General features: G+C 40.6%; 1 protein-coding gene across 1 annotated transcript; it reads left to right on the top strand.

Annotated features, from left to right (window-relative positions):
• The first annotated feature begins 376 nt into the window (after positions 1 to 376).
• TRIM42 (tripartite motif containing 42) lies at positions 377 to 15,095 on the top strand. Its single transcript, XM_082221790.1, has 5 exons — positions 377 to 833; positions 2,406 to 3,088; positions 6,921 to 7,735; positions 9,539 to 9,769; positions 14,838 to 15,095. The coding sequence occupies exons 1-5, from the start codon at positions 451 to 453 to the stop codon at positions 14,922 to 14,924; spliced, it is 2,199 nt and encodes a 732-aa protein (XP_082077916.1). The 5' UTR covers positions 377 to 450; the 3' UTR covers positions 14,925 to 15,095.
• Positions 15,096 to 21,226: the final 6,131 nt, after the last annotated feature.

The raw sequence follows: 21,226 nt of genomic DNA, 5'->3' as shown, positions 1-21,226 counted from the left end.
TGAGAGATATAAATAATAATAAGCCATTCATCTCCAGAAAACAATTCCCCTTGCCATGGTGATTCATAAATGATTTAATTAGGAGTGAGCAATGAGGTAGCCCAGTGTGTTGATGATACCAAAGGGACTGTGAAGAACTCCAAAAGGAACTACCTAGAATGAGTGAATTTGTCCCATGAAAATACATTGTCTGGACTTCTCAATGCTCTGTGTTGCATTCCAGATTTTTCTGTATGGTTTGACCATATGCCTCATATGAGTACAAGAATTTGAAGCATTAGTTGTCCTAGTCATTGTGACATATTTTATGATGCAACTGACAAGCCACTTTCATATGTGAAGAAAACCCATCCTCATTGGTAAAAGCCATTGTGATGTCATCATTAAGCAAGCACAGCTTTCTAGGACCAAAAGGGCCTGGAGAAAACCAGTATATCCCCCTGAAAAGTCATGCCTCGCGCAACATGTCACTGTTGCTTGACATGTCCATGTTGCCCAGGTTGTCCGTGCTGCTATGAATTAGTTAGGTTTCGGCGTTACTTGTTCAGCAGATCCATATTCGCATGCTGCTTGTGTTGGCGTTTTCTATTCAGCGATGAACGGAACTGTGACTGCTTCTACTGTCCACACAGCGAAGATGAAACCTGTCAGTGCTGCCACTGCACATGCTCACAGAACCCAAATTGCCGCTGCTGCTGCTGCTCCTGTGCTAATAATCCACACTGCAAGTACTTGTGCTGCACAGATGAGAATGATGACTGCCAGTGCTATGAAAGCACGTGCTGCAACTACCTCAACTATATACCTTACAAGCATCGGTACAGACTTAGAAGGTAAGAGTTTGACAGAACTATGGTTTCTTTTAGAAGCTAGTAATCATTAACCCATTTAGGAGCTTAGAGTCCTTTGAAAAACTACTGTGGAAAAACCCCAATGTTAGCAATACACATTTAGCCTCTTTCCATTTTAAACCTTCGTTAATACACATACATTTCCATTTCTGCGTCAATTAAATCAATTATACTTAACACTGGGGACTGACCAAGGGGCTTTCTACATGCCCTTCATCAATGGGGTATTAGGCAACACAGATATGGCATCCTATCTTGTGGTTAGTTGGGTGCTGTCAGTGGCAAGAGGGCCTTCTCAGTAGTGGCACCAGCCTTGTGGAACTCCCATCAGATGTCAAGGAAATAAACAACTATCTGACTTTTAGAAGACATCTGAAGGCAGCCCTGTTTATGGAAATTTTTAATGTTTGAAGTTTTATTCTGTTTTAATGTTCTGGGAGTTGCCCAGAGTGGCTGGGGAAACCCCGACACATGGGTGGGGTATAAATAATAATAATAATAATAATAATAATAATAATAATAATAATAGATCTGCATCCTAGATTTAAGTCCCTATTCATTGGACTAGACACAGGGAATCTATGCAACTGAAGCTGCCATCTCATACAACACGTACCAACTGATGACCAATACTACCTATATAGAATGATATAGGGTCCTTGAATGTTACCTAGTCCAATCTTCTGCTCAGTGCAGGATAGTCACAGGTGAAACATTCCTCACTTCTCCTGTGCATCTCTCAAGCAGGGTTTTGATTAGTTTTGTTACCCTGAAGCAAAAATACTGTGCAGCGGGTTATTTACCCATAGCACAGAATGAGCAAAAGAGCTGAGAAAGAGAAAGAGTGCCTTACTTTAAGGGTTTTTTTGAGTTTGTGGCACAGGAAAGATTCACGCCACATATCTCTCCAAACTTCATATGAGTCTCATCCCACGCAAGCCTCCTTGTCTTTTCACTTGCAGACCTAGTAGCAGCAGGACCAGTGGGAAAACCTTACTGCGAGGCCTCCATGTAAGGCCTTCATCCCTACCATCTAGGACATTAAACAACATCTCGGGAATCCTGGGAAAGCTGTATTTCCCAAGGTCAGTAGCACCTTCAGGATTGCCATTGCAGGATTTCTGGTGATACTGAGATTGCTAACAAAATCACCATTCTGCACCTGCCACCCCAAACCACAAAGTAGGGAAAACATTTGACAGGAGACAGGGAGGAAAAAGGAACATAGGAATTCTGGATTGGGTTCAATCTAATCCACAGATGCATTTTAGGGGTAAAAAAATATAAAGGTCCCTGACAGTTAAGTCCAGTCGCAGACGACTCTGAGGTTGCGTCGCTCATCTCGCTTTACAGGCCGAGGGAGCCGACGTTTGTCCGCAGATAGTTTTTCTGGGTCATGTGGCCAGCATGACTAAGCCGCTTCTGGTGCAACGGAACCCCACAGCCAAGCATTACTCATACATAAGGACATATTACAAGTTGGGTAATTATGAATGTTGGTGGCTTCACTCTCTACAACTGAAAGTTTTCTTGGTTGTTGTTTTTTATGCTCAGACGCAAGTTGATAAGCAACTCATCTGTCATTTCGCTGGATAAGGAATCATCGGGACATGCTTTTCTTGACCAGCTTATTTGCCCTTTGTGCCAAGAGCTGTTTCTCCGACCTTTTATGCTGCCATGCAATCACTGCATTTGCGATAAGTGCATAATGAAGAGCCAACTTCAGGCTGAGATCACAGAGAACTTCTTCATCATCACATGCCCCATTTGCAACAAAGCCCACTGCCTTCCGTTTGCTAAGAAAATCCAGCTGAGGATGAATTACCTAAGAGCCAGATTGGCCAGGAAATATATGCGCCGATACGGTTTTCTGCGGTGGAGGTTTGACAGAAGCCGGCTACCAATTTATTGCCAACTTTGTGACGAGCGCCGGAAGGCCACCAAGAGATGTGTGACATGTCAGTTGAATTACTGTAATCTTTGCCTGAGGAACTTTCACCAGGATATTTCGTACCAAAATCATGTCTATGCCAAAATCAGTGACGAAGTTTGGGAAGAAAGAAACTGTTTGATCCATGGTGATTCAATGATCTCAAAATACTGTCTTGATGACCATGAACTGCTTTGTGAATACTGCGCTGATGCCCACCACACGGATCATGACACAGTTCCTTTGCCACTAGCATGTTCAAAACTGTCTGCTGCATTATTCGGTTCTATTGCAAAGTTTAAAAAAGGTTCCTGTTTGTATTTAACTACTTTCCTTCTGCTTGATTTGTTATTGTAATATAGGCTTTGATGAGTCTCAAAGTGCAGTTATAAACACACCGGTGCAATGGCACCCACAATGTGTAAATCTTAGGTTTGTATGTACATTTTATCTGAAAACCACTGAAAGAGTAGTGAAATAGACATAATGTAGGGACATCTATAGATGCATGCACACTATACCTTTAAAAGACATTTGCCTCCTTCAAAGGTTTCTGGTTACTGTAGTTTACCTCACACTGATTTACATGTCCCAGCAACACCTTAACAAACCACAGTGACCAGAATTCTTTGAGGGAAGGGGAAAGCACTTTGTTTTTTTTTTTAAAAAAAAATTTTATTGGTTTTACAGATTTTTTTAAACACAAACAAACACATAAAAAAAACAAACATACAAACACGTATAATTTCATAACATTTTTTCATAAACTTCTTTTCCGGGACTCCCCCATACCCCCCCTTTCTGCATCCCAATGTCCAAAGTATTTTTTAGCAACTTCTAAATATACCTTTCCAACCTCTGTCATCTTAATCTTTTCTATGATCTTATCTCTTAACACTGTATCCCTTTCTTCCTGCAAACCTCAACATTCTAACATTCATCAAGTTTATAATAGTCCTTAAGATAACTTTTAAATTTTCTCCATTCTTCTTCCGCCGTCTCTTTTCCCTGATCACGGATTCTGCTTGTCATCTCAGCCAATGTCATATAGTCCATCACTTTCATCTGCCATTCTTCCAGAGTGGGTAGATCTTGTGTCTTCCAATACTTTGCGATGAGTATTCTTGCTGCCGTTGTAGCACACATAAAGAAAGTTCTATCCTTCTTTGGCACCAATTGGCCGACAATGCCCAAGAGAAAGGCCTCTGGTTTTTTAAGGAAAGTACATTGAAGTACCTTTTTCATTTCATTATATATCATTTCCCAGAAAGCCTTAATCTTCGGGCATGTCCACCAAAGGTGATAAAAAGTACCTTCAGTCTCTTTACATTTCCAGCACTTATTATCAGGCAAATGGTAGATCTTTGCTAGCTTGACTGGGGTCATGTACCACCTGTAAGTCATTTTCATAATGTTTTCCTTTAAGGCATTACATGCCGTGAATTTAATACCTGTGTTCCACAACCACTCCCAGTCAGCAGACATAATGTTATGGCCAATGTCCTGTGCCCACTTAATCATAGCCGATTTAACTGTTTCATCTTGTGTATTCCATTTCAGCAGCAAGTTATACATTCTTGATAAATTCTTAGTATTGGGTTCTAACAATTCAGTCTCTAATTTTGATTTTTCCACCTGAAAGCCAATTTTCCTATCCTGTTTGAAAAATTCCATTATTTGATGATATTGGAACCAATTTTGTACTTTATGTTTCATTTTCTCATGACTTTGTAATTTCAGTTTATCTCCCTCTTGTTCCAAGATTTCCCAATACTTCGGCCATCCGACCTCCATATTGAGTTTCTTCACTGCCTTAGCCTCCACAGGAGACACCCATTTAGGGGTTTTGTTTTCCAGTAGATCTTTATATCTTATCCAAACATTAAACAATGCTTTTCTAACAATATGGTTTTTAAAGGCCCTATGCAGCTTAATTTTGTCATACCATAAATATGCGTGCCAACCAAATGCATTATTAAAACCTTCCAAATCCAAAATGTCTGTGTTCTCGAGGAGCATCCACTCTTTCAGCCAGCAAAACGCTGTTGCTTCATAGTACAATTTTAAGTCCGGCAGGGCAAATCCCCCTCTTTCTTTAGCATCTGTCAATATTTTAAATTTAATTCTGGGCTTTTTGCCCTGCCAGACAAATTTCGAAATATCTTTCTGCCACCTCTTAAAACATTCCATCTTGTCAAGAATCTGCAAGGTTTGAAACAAAAATAACATTCTAGGCAATACATTCATCTTAATTACTGCAATTCGGCCTAACATTGACAATTTCAAATTTGACCACATTTCTAGATCTTTTTTAATTTCTGACCAACATTTTTCATAGTTATCCTTATACAAATTCACATTTTTAGATGTCAAATAAACCCCTAGATATTTCACCTTCTTAACCACCGTCAGCCCTGTCTCCTCTTGGAATTTCTCCTTCTCCATATCTGTTAAATTTTTTCCTAAGACTTTAGTTTTTTGTTTATTCAACTTAAATCCGGCTACCTGGCCAAACTGTTGGATTATTTCTAACACCTTTTTCGTACTAGTGTTTGGCTCTTGCAGTGTCAATACTAGGTCATCTGCAAATGCTCTTAACTTGTAGTGTTTAGCTCCGACCTGTACACCTTTGACCTGCTGGTCATTTCTGATCATATTCAGCAACACCTCCAGAACCGAAATAAAAAGCAATGGGGAAATCGGGCACCCCTGTCGTGTTCCTTTTTCTATCTTGAGTTCCTCAGTTATTACATTATTTACAATCAGCTTAGCTTTTTGTTCAGAATATATTGCACCCATACCATTCTCAAAGCCTTGGCCTACCCCCATCCCATGAAGATTCTTTTTCATAAAACTCCAAGAAATATTGTCAAAGGCTTTCTCCGCGTCCACAAAAATCAACACTGCTTTAGAGTTTATATCCACCTCTAACTTTTCCAAAATGTCTATTATATTCCTTACATTGTCTGCTAGGTGCCTTTTTGGGAGAAAGCCTGCTTGGTTCTTATGAATCTTTTCCATCAACACTTTTTTAAATCTTTTTGCCAAAATGTCTGCAAAAATTTTGTAATCCACATTAAGTAATGATATTGGGCCGTAGTTCTTCAATTGAGTCTTTTCAGTCTCTGTCTTTGGTATGAGTGAGATATATGCTTCTTTCCACGATTCAGGTGCCTTCTTTCCCTCTAAAATCTCGTTGCAAACTTCCTTTAACGGTTGGATCAACCACTCCTTCAAAGATTTGTAGTATCTGGAAGTCAATCCATCTGGTCCTGGAGATTTGCCCAATTGCATGTTCTGAATGGCACCCTCTATCTCTTGTTCTGTTATTCAGGGGGAAAGCACTTTGAATGTACTTTAATAGTATCACATGTAGACGGCTCATCAAGGCCTTTCTGAAATTGCAAATGTAGCTGCAGGGCTCAGATTGGGGCAATGCTGCAAGTGTTAACACACTCCCCGTGATTTCTGCATTATGTAATCACTCCTGAGCTGCTGTTTATTCTTTGAGGGTAAGCACACAAGCATGGTCACATCCATCCCGTGCATTTATAGCACATTTCTGCCAATTTAACAGTCATCATTTAACTTTCCCACAAAGGATCCTGGGGACTGTAGTCCACTCCTCACAGAGCTACAATTCCCAGCACCCTTAAACTACAGCATCCAGGATTCTTTAAATATATGGTGTGAATATGACCAATGTATGTGTTGATGCACAGATCTAATACTGTTTCAACAGAGAGAGTTTATATATGGGGAAAACAGCAAAGGAGAGCATTAATAGCACCCACAGCTCTGCTCCCCCCTCCCCCCACCCCCTGGTGGATCTCTTCACATTTAAAAACACTGTGGGAAATCTGTTCATTGTTTTCCAATTTTTTTATTTACTTTGAGGAATTGTTCCCACAATGCTGTACATTCAAACCCAGTTTACATTGGGTTAATGTGACTCCAACTTATCATCTTGAACTGAACCATAGTGAAGCTTCTGTTTCCAATACAGATCGTGCCAAATGTAGTCAACTTATATTAAACCCTATCTCACTTTTAACTTTTACTATATTTTGTGAATGAGTAGATGGACAGTGATATCATGATTATTTTTGTGATATAATGATTGTTTTTGTGTGTTTCAGTACGATTTATAATTGATAATGATCTAATGGAAGTCCTTGTATTAAAAAACAATTTTAAGTCCTATAAAGAAACAAAAAGGAGGGAGATCAGGAACGGTTTCATGAGGTTACAGAGCATCCTTCAACAACGGGAGAAAGAGCTGATGGAGGCAGTAGAAAACCTTGAGATTCAAAAACAGAAGGCGCTTTACGAGTTTGCCGAATACACAAGCAAGAGAATTGATCAGATGGACAGCCTTATGCAGTACTCTAAGGAAGCTCTAAAGGAACAAAGCCAGCTTGCATTCCTGCAGTCTGCATATGGGCTAGTAGTTGAAATAGAAGATGCAATTGCTAATATTTATCAGCCTAGCCCACTTCTCAGGGAAGACCCTATTAAGCACCTTAAAGTCAACTTTGAGGAACTTGCACAAAAGTTACAAACCATTTTCCCAGCACTTTCAAAGAAAGTGTATGATAAAACAGGCAAATTTCCTTATCCTTGCAGATCTGACATAATGATTCCAAGGGATGTTTCCAGTGCACACGTCCCAAATCCATTAGGAATGGAGCGTAGTCAGTCTTTAGCATCATTTACTTCATTAGATCAAGAAATAATGAACGACATGTATCTAAGACCCAAATCCTTACCTCCTAACTTGAAAGATAATGGGATGTATGCAGTTTGGGACGCAGCATCAGATACTTCAAGAAGCGATAGGAGATTTCAAAACCAAGGTATCTACTACAATCCAGAATTACATGAAGCCCAATCTACCACTGTTCCTGGCATTGTTATCGTCTACCAAACACTTGTATTTCCAACTCTTGCTAAGGTAAGATTTTTTTACATAATGTTTCATACACATTGTACATGCACTGAGAGCATTTGTAGGCCAAGGGCTCATCCCCACTTCCGGTTGTGCCATTATTTTTAGGCACAGGCCCGTGATTTCTAGGCACGGGTCTGAGTGGTTTGTTGTTGCCATCCTGCCAGTTTTCCTGGGGAAACCTGCTGATTACTGCTGAATCAGAACAAACATCACTGAGGACTGACATTTGTTCTGATTCAGTCGAAAACAGTGGGTTTTTCAGGCAAAATAGCAGGAAGGGGGGGGACCCAAAATACCTGTTCCTACAAATCACCTGTGCCCTGACACCCCTTTCTGAGAAACTCCTCAGTATGGAAAAGATGTGCAGATGTTTTGTTCAGGTATTTGCTTGAAAATGTGATTTCTGCATCTGAGAACAGGGGGCTCCCAAGCCAGTGCATGTTGCCCAATGCAGTGGTCCCCAACTTTTCCTGTGTTGAGAAAGTACAGTGGTACCTCGGGTTACAGACGCTTCAGGTTACAGACTCCGCTAACCCAGAATCAGTACCTTGGGTTAAGAACTTTGCTTCAGGATGAAAATAGAAATCTCACGGTGGCAACGGGAGGCCCCATTAGCTAAAGTGGTACTTCAGGTTAAGAACAGTTTCAGGTTAAGAACGGACCTCCAGAACGAATTACGTTCTTAACCCGAGGTACCACTGCACTTGTTTAATTGGGGGATTTTCTTTGTCAGGCCTGCTTTCCTCTCTCTGTGATTTCCTCCCTTGTGCTTCTCAGCTGAATGGAGAACAGCAGAGGGTGGTGAAAAGGAAATTCCCCCCTTGGAGCTCCATCTGTTCTTCCTGTTGCTCTGCTGGGAGGGTATGTTGTGAGCCCTGTAAGATTAGGCTGTGGACCAGAAGCAGCTTGGTGGCTGCAGATTACAAACTTCTAAACTAGAGGTAGAGGGATCATGTTTCTTGGACACCTGAAAGCAGCCCTTTTTAGGGAAGTTTTTAATGTTTAAGGCTGTGTTGTGCTTTTAATATTCGGTTGGGAGCCACCCAGAGTTGCTGGGGAAACACAGCCAGATGGGCAGGGTATAGGTAATAAATTATTGTTATTGTTATTGTTATTGTTATTGTTATTGTTATTGTTATTGTTATTGTTATTGTTATTGTTATTGTTATTGTTATTGTTATTGTTATTGTTATTAATTGGGGACTGTGTATACTAACCAGAGAATGTGCTTATTTGCCTGGAGAATGTACAAAATGCAGCTCAGATGCGCACATTCCCCAAGGTCTGTTGGAGATTATGCATAATGTCATTCTTTTTATTTATTAGCTGCTTGTCTCCTGAAGGTCTCCAAACATAAATAATAAAAGCAATAACCAGACACATTAATTAACAAATAAACAAAAATAAACAAAACTCCACCTAGTCAAAAAATCAGTCACATGAAACCAACAATTTTTCTCTCTTTAACCTCTCCACCCTGCTCATCAACTGGACAATTGGAATGTTGGAAATGGGGGGCGGGTTTGAAAGGCCTTAGTTAATGTGGAGTGTCCCTGTGGCTTCCTTGAAAGGTTATTAGATTTAAAGGTTGCAAATAGCAAACATTGAGATGTTGCTATGTGATCCAAAATACTGGTATGGTAGGAGAAGTTTGCTACATATATCATTGACATATTTTAATGGAAATTTTTTTTTTTTACTAAAAAAATTAAACTCTGTGAAACTAATGGTTTTAGCTCATTAAATGCAACATGAAAATATGTTCAGTGTTATCTTGATTCTATGATTCTATCTTTTTGTGTGTAGATTTACTGGACATGTCCTACAGAAGAAGTTGATAGCTTTGAGGTTGCTTATTATGAAGTAGTTGATGAAGAGGCAGCTGAGAATTTAATTCAGCCGCAACTTGTAGGAGTGCTAACTGGGATCGCCCAACAGAATCTGGAAATACATAATCTGACACCTAATACAGAATATCTCTTCAAAGTCCGGGCTGTCAACGAGCATGGTCCAGGCCCATGGAGCGAAATTTGTAAGGTACAATCTATCTACTCCTTCCTGCTTGTACTTTTCCACTGATGTCATACCATGCATACAAAGGCAATAATAAAATAATAAAATAAAATATTAGATAGGATATGTTTCTCAGTAGGTTATTTTGCCCCAGCTCCATCAGTCTCAAACCATGCTTTGTCAACAGTTATTAGTGAATTGTTTGTAACAATCAGATTCTGTGCTTTATTGTAGCTAGCTGACTCTTGTGTGAGGACCATGTAGGAGAAAAGGAAAATAAGGTGTTCTTTAAATGGTTGGTTGTGGTCCAAGAAAAATCAGCCACCAAACACTTTTGATACCCATTTTTGTGCTCCTATCTAGGTTGCATCTAAGACAATCCTATTGCTCCCCCTATGACAAGAGAGGTATAGATGAGGTTGCAGCCATCTCCTCCCCCCACCCCGCTTGCAGTTCCTACACACCATACCCCACAACTGTCCCGATTAAATTGGGACATCCTGGTTTTGGATGCCGAGCTCTGAAAAAAAGACCCCCAAAAATGCATGTTTTGGGGCTCAGTGATCTCGTACGAGTCACATGACTCACACAGAAGCAGGGTCGGGAAGAGAAGTGTCCCAGTTTTGGGAGTCAATATGTTGGAGTGTTTGACTGACACGGACACGCACGCATCATGGTGTCTTCTGGAAGCACCATAAATACTACCATATTATTGTGGCATAGATTTTCATGGAACAGAGTGCCCTCCCTTTTATTGGTCTAGGAAAGCTCAAGCCGCACACAAAGTTAAGTTTTAGGGTGCAGCAAGACTGTCAGCACATCTGCTTAGTCAAAAGTCGCTTCCTTAGAGTTCAACAGGGCTTCAGTATGCATGAATAGGATTGCAACTTTCAGCACAATGAATCCACTGGGTGTGGTTTCAGAACTGACATCTCAAATCAATCTGAACGTATGTGCTATTTTTTGTTTGTTTCTTTATGGTAGAAATTGCTTGTGTATAGCAGGGGTCAGCAAACTTTTTCAGGAGGGGGCTGGTTCACTGTCCCTCAGACCTTGTGGGGGGCCGGGCTATATTTTTTTTGGGGGGGGGGATGAATGAATTCTCATGCCCCACAAATAACCCAGAGATGCATTTTAAATAAAAGGACACATTCTACTTATGTAAAAACACGCTGATTCCCAGACCATCTGTGGGCTGGATTCAGAAGGTGATTGGGCCGGATCTGGCCCCTTAGTTTGCCTACCCATGGTGTATAGAATAGGGGCCCTGAGAGACAATTCAATGTGTCTCTTAACATGAGAGCTTCCATAATGGATACATTTTGTGCAGTATTTCCCCCACTCTTAACAATTTGGGATGCTGTGTGGTCACAGTAGCAGGGGGGCATGTGGAAGACTTGTGTTCCACTCCATGACTTATGGGCAGCTGACCACAGAGTGTTATCTAAAGTGCAATACAAGCAAAATTGGAGGTAGTCCTTCAGGCTAAATATCTAAGAAACTTTGAGAAAAGTTAAAATATGTTTTAACAAAAATTCCTCAGAGAAGTGGTGCATATCTTTGTCAGTCACTAACTGGAATATGTGCATCTTCAGTGGGGACTGAGTGAGGGTACAGAAGCACTGTCCATTTCTATAGCAAGGGCAAGAAAATCAAAATCTCCAAGCTCCTGCTGAATTCTTGTCTAGTACTGCACATCTTGCAGGCACAGGAGAATGTCTAGAAGACAGTATTCTAACTTATTTGTCTTCCTCACCCACTCTCATTCCAGCAGTAGGGTAGGCTTAGGAATGGAGATATGAAGGAGGCTGCAAAGTAAAAGGAAATATTATCTGCAACCTCTTAGCAAGAACAGCATGAATTTCCTTTAGGGAGTAACAGCTAAAGTAGCACCTGTAAATGCAGGATTAGGGATAAAGACTAGTCCTCCCTGCATCTGTGGAGCAAACATACATGTACAGTAATGTGTGGACTTTAAAAAAGAAAAGAAAAATAGCCCAGTCAATTATATCCTGATGGATATTAGCAGGAAAGCATAGTCTACAGAATTTCTCAGCTGCAGACAAGGGAAGAGGAACTTGAAGTGCCATTCCTCAAATGAAACAGCAATGAACAATGTTGTATCAAAACAGAAGCTATTTCATTTGGAATAAATTGAAGTATACTTTTTTTTTTACACAGCAGATTGTGAAGAGGGAGTTATTTAAGCCATTTTGTAAATTCCTAGATTTGAAAACAAGTCTGAAATAAAGTGTGTGTTTTGTTTAGCAGAAACAATATTTTTCTGGTTCTTATTCATCCTTTTTCAAACGTCAAAACATATTGAATAGATTCCTTATTTTTATTGCCCAGCTGTTATTGCAGCTAGAACATTCACCACACTATTTGATTTAAAAACCCTGAAGCTGCAATCTTATCCTCCCCCCCAGGCAAAGCATGATGTCAGTTTCCTCCTCCTCTCTGTTGCTCGTTTTTTTTTTTAATCCATTCTGTACAGAGTAACTTATTGATTTTATATATCTCTATGTTCACCAGTGGACCTAGATTCTGAGCTTTCACTTATAAAAAAAGAACAGCTCCTAGACCTCTTTAGAATGAACATTGTTGAGCAAAATATGCAAGCAAAATTCAAAGCAAGTGTTTTGTGAGGTATGAGCCTGCTACCACCTTTCAGTGGTTTGCACAACTGGATGAAGTCACAACTGTGATTGATAAGCCCTTAAGATAAGTTTAGAGTAGCACAGGTCGTCCCCCCCCCCCCGGCTTCAAAATTACTCAGGAAATCCCTTGTCCTGCCTGGTTCATTTTCAAGATATATACTTAGTCATTTTGAAGTTCCCTCCCCTTCTTCACCTTCCCTGATAGAGGGGTGACTGTTACCCAGAGGAAATAATTGAGAAATTCAGCATGTTAGTATCTCTGTGATTCGATAGTATGGAAAATATTAAAATTGTGAAGTGCATTCCAGCATTGTTATCCACTCTCTTGCTTTGTTAAGTTCTCCTTTCCTTTCTTTCCCTTTGCTTTTTTTTGGAAAATGCAGTTGGGCAGGGCAGGCTAAGTTGACTACATTAGACTTGACCTACCTCTGGCTGAGTTGCTGCTGAAGACTGGGATGCGCAAGGTCAGCATGGTGCAAAAGCACTAGTGGAGGCAATCTAGCACTCCTGCCAGTGTTTTTGTACCACACTGACCATGCTACTATCTCACTCATTACTCTCTTGATCCTGGTATACAGCAGCAATTCAATTGGATGAGCACTGAAGCCTCACCATGCCCTCTGGGACTGGTTGATCATAGTAGCAATGCAGTGGGAGAGGAAATTTGTTACTTTCCCTGCTTCAGAGGAAAACAGAAGACTTTGATGCAGCGCAAATCCTTTTTGCTTGGCCTGTACCGATAAAGGTTGCTGCAGTTATTATGAAGTGTAAATAATAAATAACCACAACAAAGGCTCTTAGAATATTCTGCTTGCTTTTTAACAATTCAATCCTGACTTTATCAAAGCAGGGGTATCTGAACTTTGGTTGCTACAAATCTTCAATCTCTTTTGACTGCTCCAGCCATCTGAAGCAAAAATGTCTGGTCTTGCCCTGAATATAGACACGTCACCCTAAGATCAACTGATGAAGTACCTACCATCACATAAGTGGTTTACAACTCAAGAAACACGATTTCTTTGTACAGGTTAGGGTTAAGATTGGGTGCTATTCATGCTATTATGTCTTTTAATAGCTGTGTGTGGCAGGCAGAGATTCTGCATATTAAGCATTTTCAAGCCTTTTCAAATATGAATGCTATTATAGGGGAAAGCTTCATCTATTGACATTCTGGCCTTGCCCGCCCACATTTCTGCATTAGTTCTGCACACACTGGAATTTGTATATGAGGAGCAAGATTTGTCTTCCCTATTCATATCATAGCCATTCCCTTTTGCATTTGTCCCCACCTTCTGATTTGTCAGTTCTGTAATACTTATTAACAGTTGCAGGAATGAAGGATGCAATACCATATATGGATGGGAAAATATCATGAAAAAAACTGTAATGCCGGTTAAATACCTACTGACAGGGTAGGCACACAGATAGCTGTACACAAAAGGTGGCAAATGTAAATTCTCGGCACACCATTTTTATTGTGTTTTCCTTCTGCAGTTCTTTTTTTGGTTTTGTGTAAATATGATGGGTCAAAAGATAGATCTATATATCTGTATGGCTATGCTCCATTCAAAAGCGTGCCAAAAATAGTTACGAGAATCAAGGAGGAAATGAATTCAATGGGCTGTTGAATTGTCTGAAGGCATTCCTGGTTGAGAGAAAGGACTACCAGGGAGGATTCCTGACTCTAAAGAAATGTGCAGTTCTACGGGTCCTTGAGTACAAAATAGCAACCTAGGCAGTAGGCAGATTGCTGTCAGGAAGAATGCATCTATGTGACTTGGTGGATGACAATTGGTATTGTTATTAACGCAGTTCCGTCAGTAAATGGTCTCATTGTCTCCTTGCTTTTCACAGTACATTGTTGTTGCCTGGAATGTGTGACTGGTAGTAGTGGTCAATGATGGACTGAGATATTGGAATGATTGGGCTGGTGGTGCATTTGTGTATATTGGTGGACATGTGTGGGATGCAGGAGTAGAATGGGGTGGGTGATATTGAATGGGTAATAAATATGTTATGATTAGTAAGGCATAAATTGAGCATGAGGTGTAATATTTTGTGAGTCAGGATGCTTTTGACAAGAGGGAGGCTGGAGAGGGAAGGAATTCCTGACTCTAAACATGTTTCAAAATGTGCTGCTGCTGTTTTTGTTTCTTGAGATATTTTATTGAATTGTGTTGTAGTGTTCTTTAATATTGCATGGCATTATATTGTAGTTACCCAGTTTCATTGTTCGGTATATAATATTGATATGCTGTATCGTCTAAATTGCTTAGAGATCATTTGAGTATTAAGTGATATATAAATACATAAAACAAATATTTAAACATGCCAATATATGATTTCCTACCATGTCTAAGACCTTTATCATATGCAGTTACTATTCTTATTAATAAAACTCAGCATGGATTGCATATTGTGTGTTCCACTAGGTGGTGACTCCAGAAATTCGTGCAAAAGTCAAAGGCAAATGGGGATTGCTACGAAATGTTCAATCTGCTTTCCATAAACAGTCCTGACCTGCAAGCCAACCAACCAAATTTTTAAAGAGATGACTCAGAAGTAAGCCACTGGATAGAAAGCAATTATATTTTCTCAGATGCCTTTCCTTTTCTTCTAAAGTGAAACTAACTTGCAAGCTGAAATCTGAGAGTAAACCCTTCAGAATAAAGATCTCCTAGCAAATTAAAGTCTCAGCCCTTTGTTTTATTTTTTTCTACATTCCGCTGAAACTGGAGGAAAACATTGCATTGTACATGAAATATATAATGAAAAATCCCTGAAGCCAACTCTGTGGTGTAGCAACCCTTCAAAGGAATGTAGCAAACATTTTCATTGTTGAGAAAGTACTTTCTCAGGGGCCACTCCTCATGCTATATAAAGCTGGGCATATGGCTTGCAATATGTGTCATTTGGAAATGGGTATATAGCATAAAAATCACCTTCCAGATAGACACCTGAAGGATGCTTGTTATGCCTTTAGCTCTGGAGTTTACAAGAAACTCATTTATTGTGCTGGTTTTAGTCTCATGCTTTGGCTATTAGTGGAGAGTTCCAGGGTCTGTTGCCACCAACATTTAGCAGAGTCCAGTTCCAGTGTCCATTGCCACCAACACTAAGTTTTGTCCCAACTTCTTTATTTTTTGTCATCTAGAGCAATGGAGAACAAGAGCTTTGTGGCTAGAAGCAGAACAAGGCAATTTGATCCCACACAAAATAGTTCAGTCTAAGAAAGCTTTTAACAATCACTCTAATAGTGAGTTCTAATACAGTGGTACCTCAGGTTACATACGCTTCAGGTTACATACGCTTCAGGTTACAAACTCCGCTAACCCAGAAATAGTGCTTCAGGTTAAGAACTTTGCTTCAGAATGAGAACAGAAATTGTGCTCCAGCAGTGCAGCAGGAGCAGGAGGCCCCATTAGCTAAAGTGGTGCTTCAAGTTAAGAACAGTTTCAGGTTAAGTACGGACCTCTGAAACGAATTAAGTACTTAACCTGAGGTACCACTGTAGTGAGTTCTGATAGATATGGAGTCATGATGGGGTCACTGAGAAAGAAGAGAGGCATTGGCATGCACAGGGAAACCAGATTAGAAGCACAAAAAGCAAGGGGGACCCTAGGGCACATTCCCATCCACCCTCCAAAAAGAACAGCACCAAACTGAGCATGCTCAGTACCTAAGAAATGTTGAGTACTGTATTAGAAAAGGAAAATGGAAAGCCTTGCTTTGAGCTCCTTGTATTATCCCTGAGAAGGACACAGCCGACTAGAAGGAATCTGAAAGAGGAGCACTCTCCTTCAGAGTTGTGAATAGGTTGTGATGTTGCTAGTCCTGTTGTACTTCTCCGGTTGTCATGCTAGCATTAATATGGAGCAACCACCATGTTACCATCCAAATATGAAATATATTTTGGAGATCCAGAGGAACTTCTCAGCAGTTTTATGGGGATCTTTTGCAGGCTGCCACTCTGTGCGTGCCTGGGGAGAAAGTATCTCAAAATCAAGCTCAGTTGATTAGAGAGTCATGCTGATAACGCCAAGGTCGCAGGTTCAATCCCCATATGGGCCACCTGCATATTTCAGCAGTGCAGGGGGTTGGAGAGGTGTCCCTCAGAGTTCCCTCCAGTTTTGCAATTACATGATACTAAGCTCAGCAAGACCTTTTTGCCTATGATAGTCTCAATTATTTGGGTTCATTACTGAGCCAATCTGACAGGGCTGCCTGGACCCACCCATAATTTTACTGGCCCAATCAGAAAGTTGTCTTTCTGGCCATTTGCCAGAATCTGAGAACATGAAGCTAGGAAAGAAGTCCTGCAGAAAGTTTGCATCACTTATTCTTTCCTGCGTGTGACAGTTTTTTTCACGATATTTTCCCATCTATATATGGTGGTGTATCCTTCATTCCTGCAACTGTTGAAACAGTTCCTCACTTGAAACTTTATATATTACCAAATATACCAACGCGAATAGAAATCACAAGACTGTTAAATAAGAGATGGAATGTAATGGAAATTATTAAAATTTTGAAACTCGGAAAAATGTAGAAGAATGAAGCCATCAAATCTAGCACACGAGGAGGCCACTTTAATTAAATTATATAATTTGATATTTGAATAATTGGCATTAATAATGGTATTAATTGGATAAAATTGGTATTATTATAATGAGGCTGCTATTGGAACGATATTGGAAAATCAATAAAAAACATTTTTTAAAAAAGATAAGAGGATCATAAAAGTAGATGGTTAAATTTTCCAGGGTGCATTTTGTAAGATTGCACTGTGTAAGTAATTAACAGCCCAGAGTAAAACCCAAACTCCTTGTCCTCAATTAAATGGCTTCCTGAGCCATCACTCAGATCACTGCTGCCATAAGCAAGTAGACACCAAATTCCTCAACCTGGCAGGGCAGTCTTCACAAAGGAGAGGCACTCCCTGCACATGTTTAATGAAGAAACTCTGTACAGGTTCAGAAGTCTTGTGCCATAGGTAGCAGTAGAATATAAAAGGTAAAGGACCCCGGATGGCTTAGTCCAGTCAAAGGCGATTATGGGGTGCGACACTCATCTTGTTTCAGACCAAGGGAGCCGGCGTTTGTCCACAGACAGCTTTCCACGTCATGTGGCCAGCATGACAAAACTGCTTCTGGCCCAACGGAACACCATGACGAGTGTCAGAGTGCATGGAAACACCATTTACCTTCCCGCCACAGCAGTACCTATTTATCTACTTGCACTGTTGTGCTTTTGAACTGCTAGGTTGGGAGGAGCTGGGACAGAGCAATGGGAGCTCACCCCATCATGGGGATTCGAACCGCGACCTTCCAATAGGCAAGCCCAAGAGGCTTAGTGGTTTAGACCTCAGCGCCACCCTCACCCTTACAGGTAGCAGTACAGTGGTACCTCGAGTTACAAACGCCTCAGGTTACAAACTCCGCTAACCTAGAAGAGTTACCTTGAGTTGAGAACTCTGCTTCAGGATGAGAATGGAAATCATGTGCCAGCAGTGCAGTGGCAGCAAGAGGCCCCATTAGCAAAAGCATGCCTCTAGTTAAGAACAGATTCAGGTTAAGAATGGCCCTCCGGAACAAATTAAGTTCATAACTAGAGGTACTCCTGTATTGACCTAAATAAGGTTACAATCCTATCTGTGAGCCTTTTCCTTTCTGCCTAATTCCATTCTCAGCTACAACAGCATGGTATTCTGCCAAGCGTATGCATATTTTTCCTTTCCCTTGTCCCAGTTTGTTTTAACGGCTTCTGCTCAGACTAATCTTCATTTTTTAAAATCAAATTTAGAACACTTGTTGAAAGGTCAGCTGTAAATCTTAAACAAACAAAACATTCATGGTTGTTATGTCCCGATTTTTGCTTAGTGATCTGAGTTATTTGCTGAACCATCTCATGCTCTACATTTAATATTTGACTTTAGCTTGCTCTCTGTAGCCCAGACATGATATGAATATTTCCATTTAGTTGTATTTATAAATTCTGACCTATTACCCCCACCCTGCATACGTATATTTTGTGGCACACTCAGTGGACAAAGTTGCCTACTCGATAGCCTAGGAAATTTAATATTGCACTGACTTATCAACCTTCCTTTTCCTAAATGTGAAAATGGCTTTCCCCATCTCCTTTTGAGACTTCATTCTCAAAATCATTCACATTCATTCAGTGGGAACTCCCTGACTGCTTTCCCAAACAGAAATGGTTAGCACCATCATTACCAACCTTTAGGCACCAAGCAGAAATTTTCCTCTTCTCTCAATCATTTTAGATCTTAACTGGGCCATATGGCCTAACTATACCCAAGTCTGTATTGGTGTTCATCATTAGTTGGGTGGAATAGGATTCATCCTTTTTATGTTACGGCAATGTAAGAACTTTTAGTTAATTAATGTTCTGTTATTATTTTTTAAAATATATTTTAAATTTTGTACCGTGCATGCTTTTGTCATTGTGGCTTGCTTTGAGACATTTTGCAACAAGTGAAAAATAAATGTTAATCCATTTCTGGGCCATTTGTGAAATCAACCTCGGCATAGGTTTAAGGCAGTTAAAATATTCATTTTGGTATATATTTTGAGCCAAGAACTACACTGCAACATTCAGGAAAGTGTGAAATATGATGGATATCTATGCTTCTATTTGCCCAGAAGGTGTGGGTCAAATCTGTTCATTCTTTAATCTGCAAAAGGACTAATTCCTCAAGCATCCCTAAACAGATGTCAACTGACATGCTAATGGTGATGATCAAAGGCAGCCCTCCTCACTTTCCTGCCCATCTAGCCAATTGGCTTTCCCGGAGAGCTCCCAACAAATGAGCACAGCCTCTACATTTTTCTATTGACGGCTCTGGAATCTGAGCTGCCCAACTCACCTGGCACTGCAGCCTTGGTATTCTGAGGAAAACACATCTTTTCATATTAGCCTGTCTTTGCTTCATCTCTCCCATCTGCACCCATCTTATAATAATAATAATAATAATAATTTATTATTTGTACCCCGCCCATCTGGCTGGGTTTCCCCAGCCACTCTGGGCGGCTTCCACAGAAACCAAAAAAACATTAAAATATCATACATTAAAAGCTTCCCTGAATAGGGCCGCCTTAAGATGTTTTCTGAATGTCAGGTAGTTTTCCATCACCTTGACATCCGATGGGAGGGCATTCCACAGGGCGGGCGCCACCACCGAAAAGGCCCTCTGCCTGGTTCCCTGTAGCTTCGCTTCTCGCAATGAGGGAACCGCCAGAAGGCCCTCGGCGCTGGACCTCAGTGTCCGGGCAGAACGATGGGGGTGGAGACGCTCCTTCAGGTATACTGGGCCGAAGCCGTTTAGGGCTTTAAAGGTCAACACCAACACTTTGAATTGTGCTCGGAAACGTACTGGGAGCCAATGTAGGTCTTTCAAGACCGGTGTTATGTGGTCTCGGCGGCCGCCCCCAGTCACCAGTCTAGCTGCCGCATTCTGGATTAGTTGTAGTTTCCGAGTCACCTTCAAAGGTAGCCCCACGTAGAGCGCATTGCAGTAGTCCAAGCGGGAGATAACTAGAGCATGCACCACTCTGGCCAGACAGTCAGCGGGCATCTTGTATTTTTTTAAAATAAATAAATAAAGCAAAATAGGAAAATGTGTTAAATTCCTTAGACATAGCTCAGCAACTGTCTTCTGTGAGCACAGCTAAATCCCATGGTGATTGGTTGTCTGCGCCCAATTTATTGCGCTCCTTTCCTCAATAAACAGTCAAGGCAAAGCATGGCACATTTTTTCTTATCTATTGCTAGCTGCTCAATTTCAGTGGGGGCGGTTGCGCTCCCTCATAGCCGGTGCATCTGGTGGTGGTGTTTTTTGTTTTTTTACTGCTGCATGCCCCCAAATTGAAATTTTGAGCTGTTTATAAATAAATAAAACCCACAGCAAGATATTTGCATAATTACTTTTCAAGGTAATGAGTGAGACAAGAGGCCAAAACATAGACGTTGAATATCTTCCAAGCAGTCTGTGCTGCTAAATAAACACACCGCTCATGTAAGTGCTGAGCTGTAGGGCAGTCTTAGCAGAACATAATTTATTTAGGGGACAATGAGCAATCTATTTGAGTTAGATGCCACACCAAAGGGAACACATGAAAGACATATAGGTAATTGAATATTAGATGAAGCATTATTGCAATTCAGAAATGTTTGTCTCCTGGAACCTCTATAACCAGCCACATCATTAAAAGAGGTCTCACATATAAGGTGTTTAACTGTTTATCATATCAGACGCATTCCAAAGCTGGGAGTTTATTGGTCTGAACAGCAGGCCTGAATGAGGCAATCCCAGCTGAATGGAAGTAATCAAGCACTTTGTGATATGCTCAGACAATTATTCACCCAAGTCTTCTTTACTGACAATAACTTTGATTCATTTGGCCTGAATTGACGATTTAGTTACCTTCTCTTAGCATGTTTTTCTCATGAGAGGTTATGCGCTGATCTCTATTTCAAAAGCAAAGAAAAAGAGGTGCACTCCATCAGAAGGCAGACGCACACCCGTCCACTTTGAACTCATGAAAAGAGAAAATGCAAAAAGCGGTCTCTTACAAGACCTGCTCGTCATAGACTCAGGTCGCTCATGCTTTTATAGTGTCGTAGAAAGCCTTCAATTCAAAATGCATTTACTATAAAATAAGTCCCATTGGGCTGGGGAGACCAGAGCACAACATACTTTGGATCAGGCTGAAATCCTGCCAATTTCTGTACCCAAGATGTACTTATATGTGCATATTGATACATGTACAGCCGTACCTTGAAAGTCAAACAGAATCCATTC

Source organism: Podarcis vaucheri, assembly GCF_965113315.1.
Source record: "Podarcis vaucheri genome assembly, chromosome: 5".
In the NCBI taxonomy this organism is placed as follows: Eukaryota; Metazoa; Chordata; class Lepidosauria; order Squamata; family Lacertidae; genus Podarcis; species Podarcis vaucheri.
Note: the sequence above shows the minus strand (reverse complement) of the source record. Positions and strands in the feature narration are given on the sequence as shown.